The sequence below is a fragment of the Amblyraja radiata genome, chromosome 4 (genome assembly GCF_010909765.2).
Source record: "Amblyraja radiata isolate CabotCenter1 chromosome 4, sAmbRad1.1.pri, whole genome shotgun sequence".
Taxonomy (NCBI): Eukaryota; Metazoa; Chordata; class Chondrichthyes; order Rajiformes; family Rajidae; genus Amblyraja; species Amblyraja radiata.
Window position 1 is genome coordinate 11334723 of NC_045959.1, and position 12550 is coordinate 11347272.

Here is a 12550-nt window from a genome sequence, read left to right on the forward strand (position 1 = left end):
CAATATCCACGCTCCTCTCCGTCTTCCAAACGCGCTCATTCACCTCTGTTCGTGTTTTTTTCTCTCGCTCCAAGGTTAGTTACCCTGCGCACTCCCTCAGGTGCAGTACCTCTCACTCTCTGTCCCTGTGTTAATTAAAGGTAGGCGGACCAATGCACCTTTCATCCACTCACTTACCTGGTTTCGACGCCTGGTGCCGCCCACTGGAATCTGAAAGCGCGCAGTCTGCAAAAAAGTAACTTTTTTTCCGTGCAGCACCTCACCCAGTTGAAATCTGCATTTTCATACACACCTTGTAAAAATATCATTTGTTTTTTTTGGGGGGGGGGGTTGGGGTAGCCCTCTATATTTGATCACTATACCCACCTATCCACAATCTAACCATTGTATGCACTTTTGTTGAGAGAGGGAGGAAAAGGGCGTTGATTTGATCTCCCGTGTCTCTCATGTAAGTCCAGGTGAATCGAGGGCTGTTCTCATCGCACCGGTTCTGCGAAAAGAGGAATTACCTGTAGTCCGGGTTCTGCAGTCAGACCGCACCGCACCGCACCGACTTGAAAGTCCAGTTCCGCGAGAAGAGAAGCCGGGAAGAGCTGGAGAAATATGTCACAGGAGACGGACAAGTAAGTCAACCTACTGGTTCTGACTGACTGTCTGTCTTTATCGGCTGCTGTATCTTTTAATGGGTCTTCTCTCTCTCACCCCCCACCCCCCAAACTCGATAAACCGGTGTCTTTATCCACATATCTCACACAGTCTAACAAGTTTTTGCCATGATGATTGTCCTTTGTTAATGCCAGACATTTACCTTTTCGGATCCACGAAACTTGGTGCTTGGCATGAATATCCAACAACAAAACACCCACCAGTCCTTTCATCGGCCATTTTTCTGAAGTAGGATCAGGGGCTACAACATGACCATAACAAATGCAACTTGTTTTGGGTTGGAGACCACTGTTGTTGTTTGGGGAGGGGGGTTGGTGTGGGGTAAAGGAGGTGTTGGTAGCCCCGGTGCTAAGTGCTGTACTGGCGGGGGTCCCCTCTCTCTGCTGTTACCTGGGTTGGGTTTCCACTACTAGCGGGGGGGAGATCGCCGTCCCTACACCCAAGCTGATCTACAAGTGGCGGCGGACATCGCGCCCCCTTTCCCTCACTCGGAAAAACAGGAGGCACTGGCGGCTGCACGCCAATGCCCGCCTGCTTGGGTCGCAGTCGGGAGCGGACACTTGTATTTTCTCTCCCTTCCTCTGGCCCTCTTCCCCCAAACTGGATGTCAGGTTACAAATTGAAACTCTGCCAATGTATGTAACTTATTTAAACATCAGAAAGGAGAGACGACTCCAGCACACAGCCTCGCCTATGTGGTGTAAAGGAATTGGGAACTCCTACTTTATTTCTAAATGTGTGTGTGTGTGTGTCTCTCCCAAAAAAAAAATCCATACACAAAGGAAACCTGCCCTCGGTTGCTGTCGGCTCCGGAGATCTTTCTGCCGGCCCGAAACGGGTGCTTTGGCCCTTCCATCAGGGAGACAGCACTTTTGTTGCACCCATGCCATCAATGGTTGACAATATTCTACCCTGTGTATACTTTATGTATTATTTTGTAGAACACTTTAAAAAAACAACTTAGCAACAGGCCTTTGTAATTTCCTAACCCTTTAAAACCACCGTCGGTGGACAAGAATAACGTGAGCAGGAAGGTTCCAAGCAAAGTGTTGCTTCTTCGCTCGAGGTACCGGCTAGAGGACATCTCACTACTTTGATAGAGAACCACTACCAGGAGGTTTCTTCCCCTTGTAGTTGCGTTAATTTTGGTGGGGATATTGAGTGAGTGGGTGGTGCTCTTGTTAGTTACTATCGTGTTAATTTGTTATCCACTTAAAAAAAATATATATATATTCGTGGGATCTCCTTTGCTAGTTTGAGGAAGCTTCAATAATTGCATCAATGACCCTCAAAACAATCCATTGGAGTTTCCCAAAACCCAATATTACATAATACTGCAACAAAGTGGCATCACCTGGGTTTGCAGTAGACAGTGTTGGAATTAACTCGGGTTAAAGGTCCACTCTCTCATTGTCCCCAGAGGATGCTGTTTGATCTGCCGAGAATTTTTAGCGTTCCAATTTTAATTGCTTTGGAATTATTTCAACAATAATCCAAAAACATGATACGTTACAATGGAATTATCCCAGGAGGGAAATTGGCCATAAAACACAACAAGATACATGCGATTAAAGTGACCAGTGGAAAGACCAGGATTGGGGATGTGCAAGGGTTGGGGAGGGGGAATGGGAATCGGTCTACCCCACGACAGAAGGGAGAGGAGTTGTATAGTTTGATAGCCACAGGGGAAATGAACCTCCTGTGGGTGATCTGTGCTGCATCTTGGTAGAACCAATCTGTTGCTGAAGGTGCACTTCAGGTTGACCAGTGTGTCATGGAGGGGGTGAGCTGTATTGTCCAAGTTGTTCTGCAGTTTGAGGAGCATCCTCCCCTCCAAGACTATCTCCAGTGAATCCAACTCCACCCCCAGGACAGAGCCAGTCTTCCTGATGAGCTTGTTAATTCTGTTGCCGTTCGCGGGCTTTGCCCTGCTACCCCAGCACACGACAGTGATGAAGATGGCATTGGCCACCATCGATTGGTATACTGTCATTGCTGAAGTTATGAAGTAAAAACTTACAATGCTGGATATAATCTACAGATAATGGAGCGAGAAACAGATTTGATGTTTCAGACCAACATTTGGAATTGATATTTATTTTTCTGAGAATTATGTCCACAACTTCATATTTGTTTTCCGTTTTGGCAATGGTGTAAATAGCTTTACTGATTCTTGAAACGTCATTGACCTGAAACATAACCTCTTCCCGCACATGCTGCCAAATCTGCTGAGTATTTCCAGTTATATCTGTTTTTACAGTACATTAGAACATAGAAAATAGGTGCAGGAGTAGGCCATTCGGCCCTTTGAGCCTGCACCGCCATTCAATATGATCATGGCTGATCATCCAACTCAGTATCCTGTACCTGCCTTCTCTCCATACCCCCTGATCCTTTTAGCCACAAGAGCCACATCTAACTCCCTCTTAAATATAGCCAATGAACAGGCCTCAACTACCTTCTGTGGCAGAGAATTCCAGAGATTCACCACTCTCTGTGTAAAAAATGTTTTTCTCATCTCGGTCCTAAAAGATTTCCCTCTTATCCTTAAACTGTGACCCCTTGTTCTGGACTTCCCCAACATCGGAAACAATCTTCCTGCATCTAGCCTGTCCAACCCCTTAAGAATTTTGTAAGTTTCTATAAGATACCCCCTCAATCTTCTAAATTCTAGCGAGTACAAGCCAAGTCTATCCAGTCTTTCTTCATATGAAAGTCCTGACATCCCAGGAATCAGTCTGGTGTACCTTCTTTGTACTCCCTCTATGGCAAGAATGTCTTTCCTCAGAACAATTGCAGATCAAGCCTTAAGTCAGCATGTTGCTATGAGTCTGACAACAATTAGAGAGGTAATAATGTATGAGCCATAAATAACCATTTACCTTTCTTTATAAACAAATGTTTTGTGTTTTAACAATTGTATTTTTTTAATTATGAACCATCAGAAGGCAGAGTAAATTTGGAGAATAATAGTAAATGTGAACTTGTTAATTGGGCCTTTGCTTAAACAATTAACATTTATGCAGTTTAGGGAGATAATTGGAACGATGGTTCTTTATTGTCACGTGTACACTGAACAATGACATTCTTTAGCACAACACACATACTGTATGTCACCATATTTTGGTGCCGTTTGGAACATTCCAAATGTTCTACCAAAAGCAATTGCATTGAAGTATGATTCCCATTGTTCCTTTGCTGGGAATTTTGGTCATGCAATCCAAAATAGTTTGAGTAGTGGCGTGTTATATTGATAAACGAGGATGTATACTGGAAAGGAGCATGTACCACCTTTGTAGTGAGAATGGTTTAGGATAAGTCTTGCAACTAATTCAATGGGAGGGAGTAACAACTTGTTTCCAGCTTGGTTTTAAAAACATTTAAGTGAGTCGTATTGCTGAAAAAATAGTTACGCTCAAATGAAGATTACACCAATTAGCTTTGGTATTTAGAATCCTACATCATAATGTGTGTTTATTGAATTTGCAATTTGACTGTAAATGGTATCACAAATGAGCTTTGCTTGAATCTTTGTTATTTGTAACGTAGAAGCTGGAGAAGAATTGTATCCCATGTAAGCAAGAATAATTTCTTACACTGGCCATTAAAAATGTCTTTAATGCAAGGAGAAAATTGAGATTTACAATCCATGTCTACTATTAGTAACCTGACTGAATGGCATTTGCCAAAGAATTCTAATATGCCCATATGGGAATACAAGATTAATGATACAGAGCAATGCTAAATATTGTTTTGGATAAGGACTTTTTGGTGAAACTGAATGGATATTATACATTTTTGGGAAGTAAAATCTGTTGCCTATGTTTGAAAACGGGCTGAAGGGATTAAGGAAGGAATGCTGGTGGGGTCCACTAACAGTTGTAGGAGTGTGTATATGGTGGCAGAGAGATTTCTCTTCATTATTTGAACTCTGGGATCAGGATATGTGCTTGGGATGGTGGTGGAGACACGGGACATGCTCGGGGTAGGGGAGGGGCGGAGTATTATCTAAATTGATTGTGGTTGTTGGATGCAGGTTTGCAGTTGGGGGTCACGGGATTTGTTTGGGGGCAGATAGAATGGTACTGAAGATTGAAAACCTAGAAACATAGAAAATAGGTGCAGGAGTAGGCCATTCGGCCCTTCGAGCCTGCACCGCCATTCAATATGATCATGGCTGATCATCCAACTCGGTATCCTGTACCTGCCTTCTCTCCATACCCCCTGATCCCTTTAGCCACAAGGGCCACATCTAACTCCCTCTTAAATATAGCCAATGAACTGGCCTCAACTACCTTCTGTGGCAGAGTTCCAGAGATTCACCACTCTCTGTGTGAAAAATGTTTTTCTCATCTCGGTCCCAAAGGATTTCCCTTTTATCCTTAAACTGTGACCCCTTGTCCTGGACTTCCCCAACATCGGGAACAATCTTCCTGCATCTAGCCTGTCCAACCCCTTAAGAATTTTGTAAGTTTCTATAAGATCCCCCCTCAATCTTCTAAATTCTAGCGAGGAGATTAGCTGTGGAGCCATGGATCAAATAAGTGTCTAGCAGGGGGTTTGGAGATTTGGTCACGTGTGTGGTAAAGAGCTTCACAGCCAGAGCCCTGGAGGAATGGGATTGTGTGAGAGATTGCTGGATAAGGGTAGCGTTGAGGGTGAAGGGGATTGTGGCCAAAATATGAAAGGCTGGTAAAGGCTGCTTCAGGATTGACCAGTAAGTGAGCATCAGAAAAATAGCACATGTTGGAAATCTGAAATCAAGCATTGACTGTTTTTCTCATTTTTTCCACAAATTCTGCCTGACCTGCTGAGTTTTCCAGCATTTTTAATTTTTATTAACAAGTCAGGGTTGTTCTTGTGACAACTTATTTTAAATGCTAAAGAGGGAGTTAAACGAGGGAAATGATCTAATTCCATGTATGACTGATGTGAAAATTGCATCAGGGCACAAGGGTGGTAATTGTAATGTACTGCACATGGACACGTCATGAGTGAGTAAATATCTATATAAGACATTAAGCGAACGATGAGCTTTAGTGACTGAACGCTGAACATGCTCAGTCAACGGGGAGTGGCAGTCAACAAAGCTAAAACAAAATCTTGGACTGTATAACCTGAAGAGTAGAATACACTTTTATCATCTTCAAAGTAAATAATGCCTTGGTACAGTCTCTAGATTTGTTCATAAAGATACAGATGGGACATTTAAGTGATGTAGATGACAGTGAAGAGCCAGGGGGCCTGATGAAATAATAAGGTAAAAGGCTGAAAATGAGAGATGCTTGAGTTAATATAACATGTAACCAGAGGAATAGTTACTTTACAGATTTATCTTTTCCGTGTTATTTTAAATTTCAATAAATGGGGGGGGAAAGAATATCGCTATGTTCTCGTCCAAAAGTAAAATTGGGACAGACTTTGGGAGTTGTCATAGTTTCATTATGGAGCAGATTTCCAATTAATGGTGTAGCGGTAAACTGCTGGAATTATTTGGGAAACAATTGTGAGCTACATAGAAACATAGAAAATAGGTGCAGGAGGAGGCCATTCGGCCCTTCGAGCCAGCACCGCCATTCAATATGATCATGGCTGATCGTCCCCTATCAATAACCCGTGCCTGCCTTCTCCCCATATCCCTTGACTACACTAGCCCCTAGAGCTCTAACTCTCTCTTAAATCCATCCAGTGACTTGGCAGGGAATTCCATAAATTCACAACTCTCTGCGTGAAAAAGTTTATTTTTCTCAACTCAGTCTTAAATGACCTCCCCTTTATTCTAAGACTGTGGCCCCTGGTTCTGGATGCCCAACATTGGGAACATTTTTCCTGCATCTAGCTTGCCCAGTCCTTTTATAATCTTATATGTTTCTATAAGAACCCCCCTCCTCATCCTTCTAAACTAAGCTGTCAGGGAAAGACTGAAATATTTCTAAATAGGTGATTTGTGAGTTTAATGACCACCCTCACCATATTCATAGTATGAAACAATATTCTTTGGCTGGATTAGGATTCAGCAATTTGTTCTTCGATTTTCAAGGCTATCTTTTTGAAGAATGGTACTGTGACATGTTTCTCCTTCCTGTCCAGCATACATAAACATCCATGGGTGTTGGTATTGCTAATCTTCCAATAATTGCACAGTTGAGAGCAACTAATTACATACAAAGTTAAGCCTTAGATCTAAGAAATGGACCAGCCATGTTCTTTACTCATTAGTCTGTTAGGAGATAGACAAAAGTGCTGGAGATACTCAGCGGGTGCAGCAGCAGCATCTATGGAGCGAAGGAAATAGGCAACGTTTTGGCCCGAAATCTTTCTTAGGACCCCATATAACTAGTGTGGTAAATATACAGACTGGGAATGCAACCTGTGCTAAATTAGCAGATCTCAACTGAAGCTTGGTCAAAGTGTTGCCTCAACTTTCCAGTGTCAGTTAATGTAGAATTTGGCTCAGAATGCTGCTTATCTAATGATAGGGGAGTGCGTAGGAATTTAAATTAGGTGCTTTTAAAGGGGCGTGTTAAGCCTACACGTACAGTATTACAGACTATTTTTTTAGTTTAGAGATATAGCGCAGAAATAGGCCCTTTCAGCCCACCGGGTCCGCGCCGACCAGCGATCCCCACACATTAACACTATCCTATACTCGCTTGGGACAATTTTTTCATTTCCCAAGGCAATTAACCTACATACCTGCGCGTCTTTTGAGTGTGGGAGGAAACCGAAGATCTCAGAGAAAACCCACGCAGATCACGGGGAGAATGTACAAACTCCGTACAGACAGCACCCGTAGTCAGGATCGAACCCAGGTCTCCAGCGCTGCATTTGTTGTAAGGCAGCAACTCTACAGCTGCACCACTGTGCCGAACCTAATGTGATCAGTGACTATGGTAGAGTGGGATGGCATGCCCCTTTGGCATGATGTCCACTTCTCGTGTATGCACCAACCTAGTCAACTCTCATACAAGTACATTGATGCAAATATTGGTTGAGCATGGCATTTCTCTTGGTTATGTGCCTAGTGGTCAAAGTCTGCAAACTTGCACCAATAAATGGAACTGAACATCGCGGAGGCTTTTTAAAATTTGAATTCCTGTAATGAGGCAAAAACCTGAAGAAGATCGAATGGTGTGGAGATTTGCGCCATATGTAGAAACTTTCATTAAAAAAATAATTTATTTTGAAATATTCAGTTGGCAACCTAGCTGTGGTTTAGTTTTTAGAGTAAATATTTGATCTGTAAAATGATATTGAAGAAGGGATAGAAGGATTGGTGCAATGCAGAGATGGTAATAGAATTGATAAATGTATGTCATGATCTGATTTTCAGATATTTGCTTGGTTACAGGATTCATGCAGGTTATTACGGAAATAATAAAAATACATTTAGTTTCTAAAGAACATTTAAGAGGGAAATGAGGAGATTTTTAAAATGTGGATGATCTTAGTGACTGAGTTATACCATTAAGAGGGATAAGGAGCTGGTTATTTGTTTAATTGGTATTTTGACTGAATTGTTGCCAGGAATGATCTGAACTGGGTTCCGAACTGTGATATGCTGCATTTCCTGAGGCTTTTTAATTTATTCTTGGCAGTAGTTTTGTTTATGGCTTCACTTCAATTAAGCATCTGTGGTCATTGAGATGACAGTTATCAAAATTTAGTTATGCACCCAACCAATACTTTTGTTGTTATATTTTTCATTTGTGCCTTCTTCCAAATAATGTTGAATTATTTTATCATGTCTGTAAAATACTGTTTATATTTGGTGATGGGGAAGGGTCCCTCAACTTTACTCCAAGGTCATGGCAAGAGATTGAGAGATATCACGTAGGTTCTATTATAAAAATCATTGTGCAGTAAAATGGCAAAATATGCTGTTTCCCTTTGTTTATTGGTGCCTTGGAATGACCATGTAATACGAAAATATTCACATTTTCGATGTCACGTAACCTGCTTAAATCTTTCCCCTTAAAAAGTATTATTCCTAATTTTGTTTCCCATTTTCCTAATCAATTTATTTTTGGGTTGCATATTTTGTTGGTGCAGTGAACCGTTAGTGCCTGAATAGGCATATCGCATGCTTGCCTTCATCGTTTGAGGCATTGAGTATATGAGCCAGGAAATCATGTTGCAGTTTTAAAAGGCTGCATTTGGTGTTTGTATGCTGTTCTGGTTGCATCTTTACAGGAAGGATGTGGAGGCTTTGGAAAGTGTGCAGAAGAGGTTTACCAGAATGTTGCCTGGATAAAGGGCCTGTCCCACGAGCATGTGACTCCATGCGACAAGCGCGACCTAACGTGGTCGCTTGAGCCGTACGGCCTCGCTGGGCCGGTCCCGCTTTGATCACCGGAGCCGTATGGAGTTGAGCGGAGCTGGTCCTGACATTGCGCGGGGCTCCGAAAAACTGACCGTGTTCAAAAATTCCGCGCGGCAACGGCCTGCCGGCCCGCAACTGCCTCGAAGTTGTACGCACCGCCTCGACGGGCGTTCGCAGCGTCTCGACGACGTACGCAGCGTCTTGACACCGTACGTCACACGCGAACTTCCCGCGGACTTCGCTCGAACTTCACGTCACTCACTCGACCTCCACGCGGCCCCCACTTCCGGTTTGGTCGCGCTTGCAGCATGCAGGTCGCATGCTCGTGGGACAGGCCCTTAAGAGGATATTAGCTATAAGGTTGGACAAACTTGGAATGATTGGAAAGTATATAAAATTATGTGAGATGTAGATAGAGTAGGCTGTCAGACCCTATTTTCCAGGTGGAAATATCAAAGCTTTAAGGTCAGAGAGGGAAAGTTTAAAGAATATTTTTGGGTCACATTGTTCACACAGAGAGTGGTAGATGCTCGGACTGCTCTGCTAGGCATGGTCGTGGCTACACAGGGAAATTGAGGGATATGGATCACGTGCAGGGAGAAGAGATTAATTTAATTTGCTGTCATATTCGGCAGTGACATTGTGGGCTGAAGGGTCTGTTCTTGTACTGTTCTATGTTCTAGGCTTTCACTTGCAAATGGAATTTTGTGAGTGTATGGATTTTTGTCCAGACATCCTTTCATTGGGGGTCATAATGTCAAGGTCAGGAAAGGGTCATTTATCCCATCAAAATGCTTTGTGCAAGTACCCGAGGGCTGAAATTCTGGTGGGGTTATTTACCACTGTCATTCGAGAGAACCATTTGTGAAAACTCCATTATGACTAGGTGTGTCCCATATTCTCATGTGATTTATAAAGGCAGTGTTTGAAGCCCTTTATCCTTCAATTCATCCAGGGAGATGGCTTTCAAAGGTCTTGTATGACTTTACAGTCAAAGTTTCATTACTGTAAAACTGAGTAAATAACTTTTCCAAAATTATTTTATTTGGACACACTTGATGATTATTCTGCAGTTGCAGTTCTACTGCAGTTGTACAGGGTCTTGGTGGGACCACACCTGGAGTATTGCATACAGTTTTGGTCTCCTAATCTGAGGAAAGGCATTCTTGCCATAGAGGGAGTACAGAGAAGGTTCACCAGACTGATTCCTGGGATGGCAGGACTTTCATATGAAGAAATACTGGATAGACTCGGCTTGTACTTGCTAGAATTTAGAAGATTGAGGGGGGATCTTATAGAAACTTACAAAATTCTTAAGGGGTTGGACAGGCTAGATGCACGAAGATTGTTCCCGATGTTGGGGAAGTCCAGAACAAGGGGTCACAGTTTAAGGATAAGAGGGAAGTCTTTTAGGACCGAGATGAGAAAATCATTTTTTACACAGAGTGGTGAATCTGTGGAATTCTCTGTCACAGAAGGTAGTTGAAGCCAGTTCACTGGCTATATTTAAGAGGGAGTTAGATGTGGCCCTTGTGACTAAGGGGATCAGGGGGTATTGGGAGAAGGCAGGTACGGGATACTGAGTTGGATGATCAGCCATGATCATATTGAATGGCGGTGCAGGCTCGAAGGGCCGAATGGCCTACTCCTGCACCTATTTTCTATGTTTCTATGTTTGCCTGCTACTATGTGTATTGGTGTTGGTTTATTATTGCCACGTGTACTGAGCTACAGTGAAAACATTTTTTTTGCATGCTATCCAGTCAAATCATATCATGCACGAGTACAATAAGACCATACACGAGTACAACAATTAAGTAGGTAGAAAAGTAGCGATGGAAAGGATTGGCCTCCTCAGTCTAGATGAAGGGTCCTGACCTCAGCTACCGACTGTCCATTTCCCTCCACTGATGCCGCTCAACCTATTGTGTTCCTCCAGCAAGTTGTTTGTGCTTACAGATTCCAGCAACTGAAGTCTAGTTGTCTCTCGGATTAGAGTAAGTTCAGCTATATATAGAAATTATATAGGAATAATCACCTAATTATAGGAAGGATGTCAACAAAATAGAGAGAGTACAGAGGAGATTTACTAGAATGTTGCCTGGGTTTCAGCAACTAAGTTACAGAGAAAGGTTGAATAAGTTAGGTCTTTATTGTTTGGAGCTCAGAAGTTTAAGGGGGGACTTGATAGAGGTCTTTAAAATGATGAGAGGGATAGACAGAGTTGACGTGGACAAGCTTTTCCCATTTAGAGTAGGGAAGATTCAAACAAGAGGACATGACTTGAGAATTAAGGGACAAAAGTTTAGGGGTAACATGAGGGGGAACTTCTTTACTCAGAGAGTGGTAGCTGTGTGGAATGAGCTTCCAGTGGAAGTGGTGGAGGCAGGTTCGATTTTATCATTTAAAAATAAATTGGATAGGTATATGGACGGGAAAGGAATGGAGGGTTATGGTCTGAGTGCAGGTAGATGGGACTAGTGGAAATTAAGTGTTCGGCACGGACTTGAAGGGCCGAGATGGCCTGTTTCCGTGCTGTAATTGTTATATGGTTATAACGTGCCCTCTCGTATCCTTGGTGTTTGTTACTTGCTGATTGGTAATGCTTACTGGATAATGATCAACAAGTTAGAATATGTTAATTGACATTGCCACCCTACCACTCTTAGGGTGATGATTCTTTTGTCAGAGAGGGAAATAAATTGGGAGAAACTTATCCCTGGTGAGCTGTTTCAAATCTGCCCGTGAGATGACATGGTGCCAAAACTGGTAGTGCCACTGCATCAAAGCTCAAGCTTTCCCAATTTTATCTTGATCTCCGGTCTTGTTTGCGCCTTCTCTCTCTTTCTGGATGGGTTCCTTCCAGGTTCTGTGATTTCTTCCCACATCAGAAAGATGATGTGTTAATTGCCTTCTATAAGTTACCCTTGGTGTGGGTGTGTGGCAGGAACATCCACGGAGGTGTGGAAGAGAGAATAATTTACAGGGAAATAAGTAAGAGAACAGCAATGAAGAAATTGTTTTGGCAATAGGTGCAGGAGTAGGCCATTCAGCCCCTTGAGCCAGCACAGCCATTCAAAGTGATCAGGGCTGATCATCCCCAATCAGTCCCCCATTCCTGCCTTCTCCCCATATCCCCTGACTCCGCTATCTTTAAGAGCCCTATCTAGCTCTCTCCTGAAAGTATCCAGAGAACCGGTCTCCACCAACCGCCCTCTGAGGCAGAGACTTCCACACTCACAACTCTCTGTGAGGAAAAAGTGTTTCCTCGTCTCCGTTCTAAATGGCTTACCCCTTATTCTTAAACTGTGGCCCCTGGTTCTGGACTCCCCCAACATCGGGAACATGTTTCCTGCCTCTAGCGTTTCCAAACACTTAACAATCTTATATGTTTCAATAAGAATCCCTCTCATCCTTCTAAACTTCAGAGTTTACAAGCCCAGCTGCTCCATTCTCTCAGCATATGACAATCCCGCCATCCCGGGAATTAACCGTGTAAACCTACGCTGCACTCCCTTATTAGCAAAGGGAGCTGAATGGGCCAGATACACAATAAACCTA

The 12550-nt window shown here is 43.0% G+C and overlaps 1 protein-coding gene across 2 annotated transcripts in view; it reads left to right on the forward strand.

Annotated features, from left to right (window-relative positions):
• The first annotated feature begins 342 nt into the window (after positions 1-342).
• grhl2 (grainyhead like transcription factor 2) overlaps positions 343-12550 on the forward strand; it is a 150712-nt gene continuing 138504 nt past the window's right edge. Inside the window, exon 1 of one of the 2 annotated variants that reach the window (XM_033018952.1) lies at positions 343-623. In XM_033018952.1, coding sequence (XP_032874843.1) covers positions 604-623 — 20 coding nt within the window. In that variant the 5' untranslated portion in view covers positions 343-603. The remainder of the gene's footprint in view (positions 624-12550) is intronic. The other variant, XM_033018951.1, reaches the window with a different exon arrangement.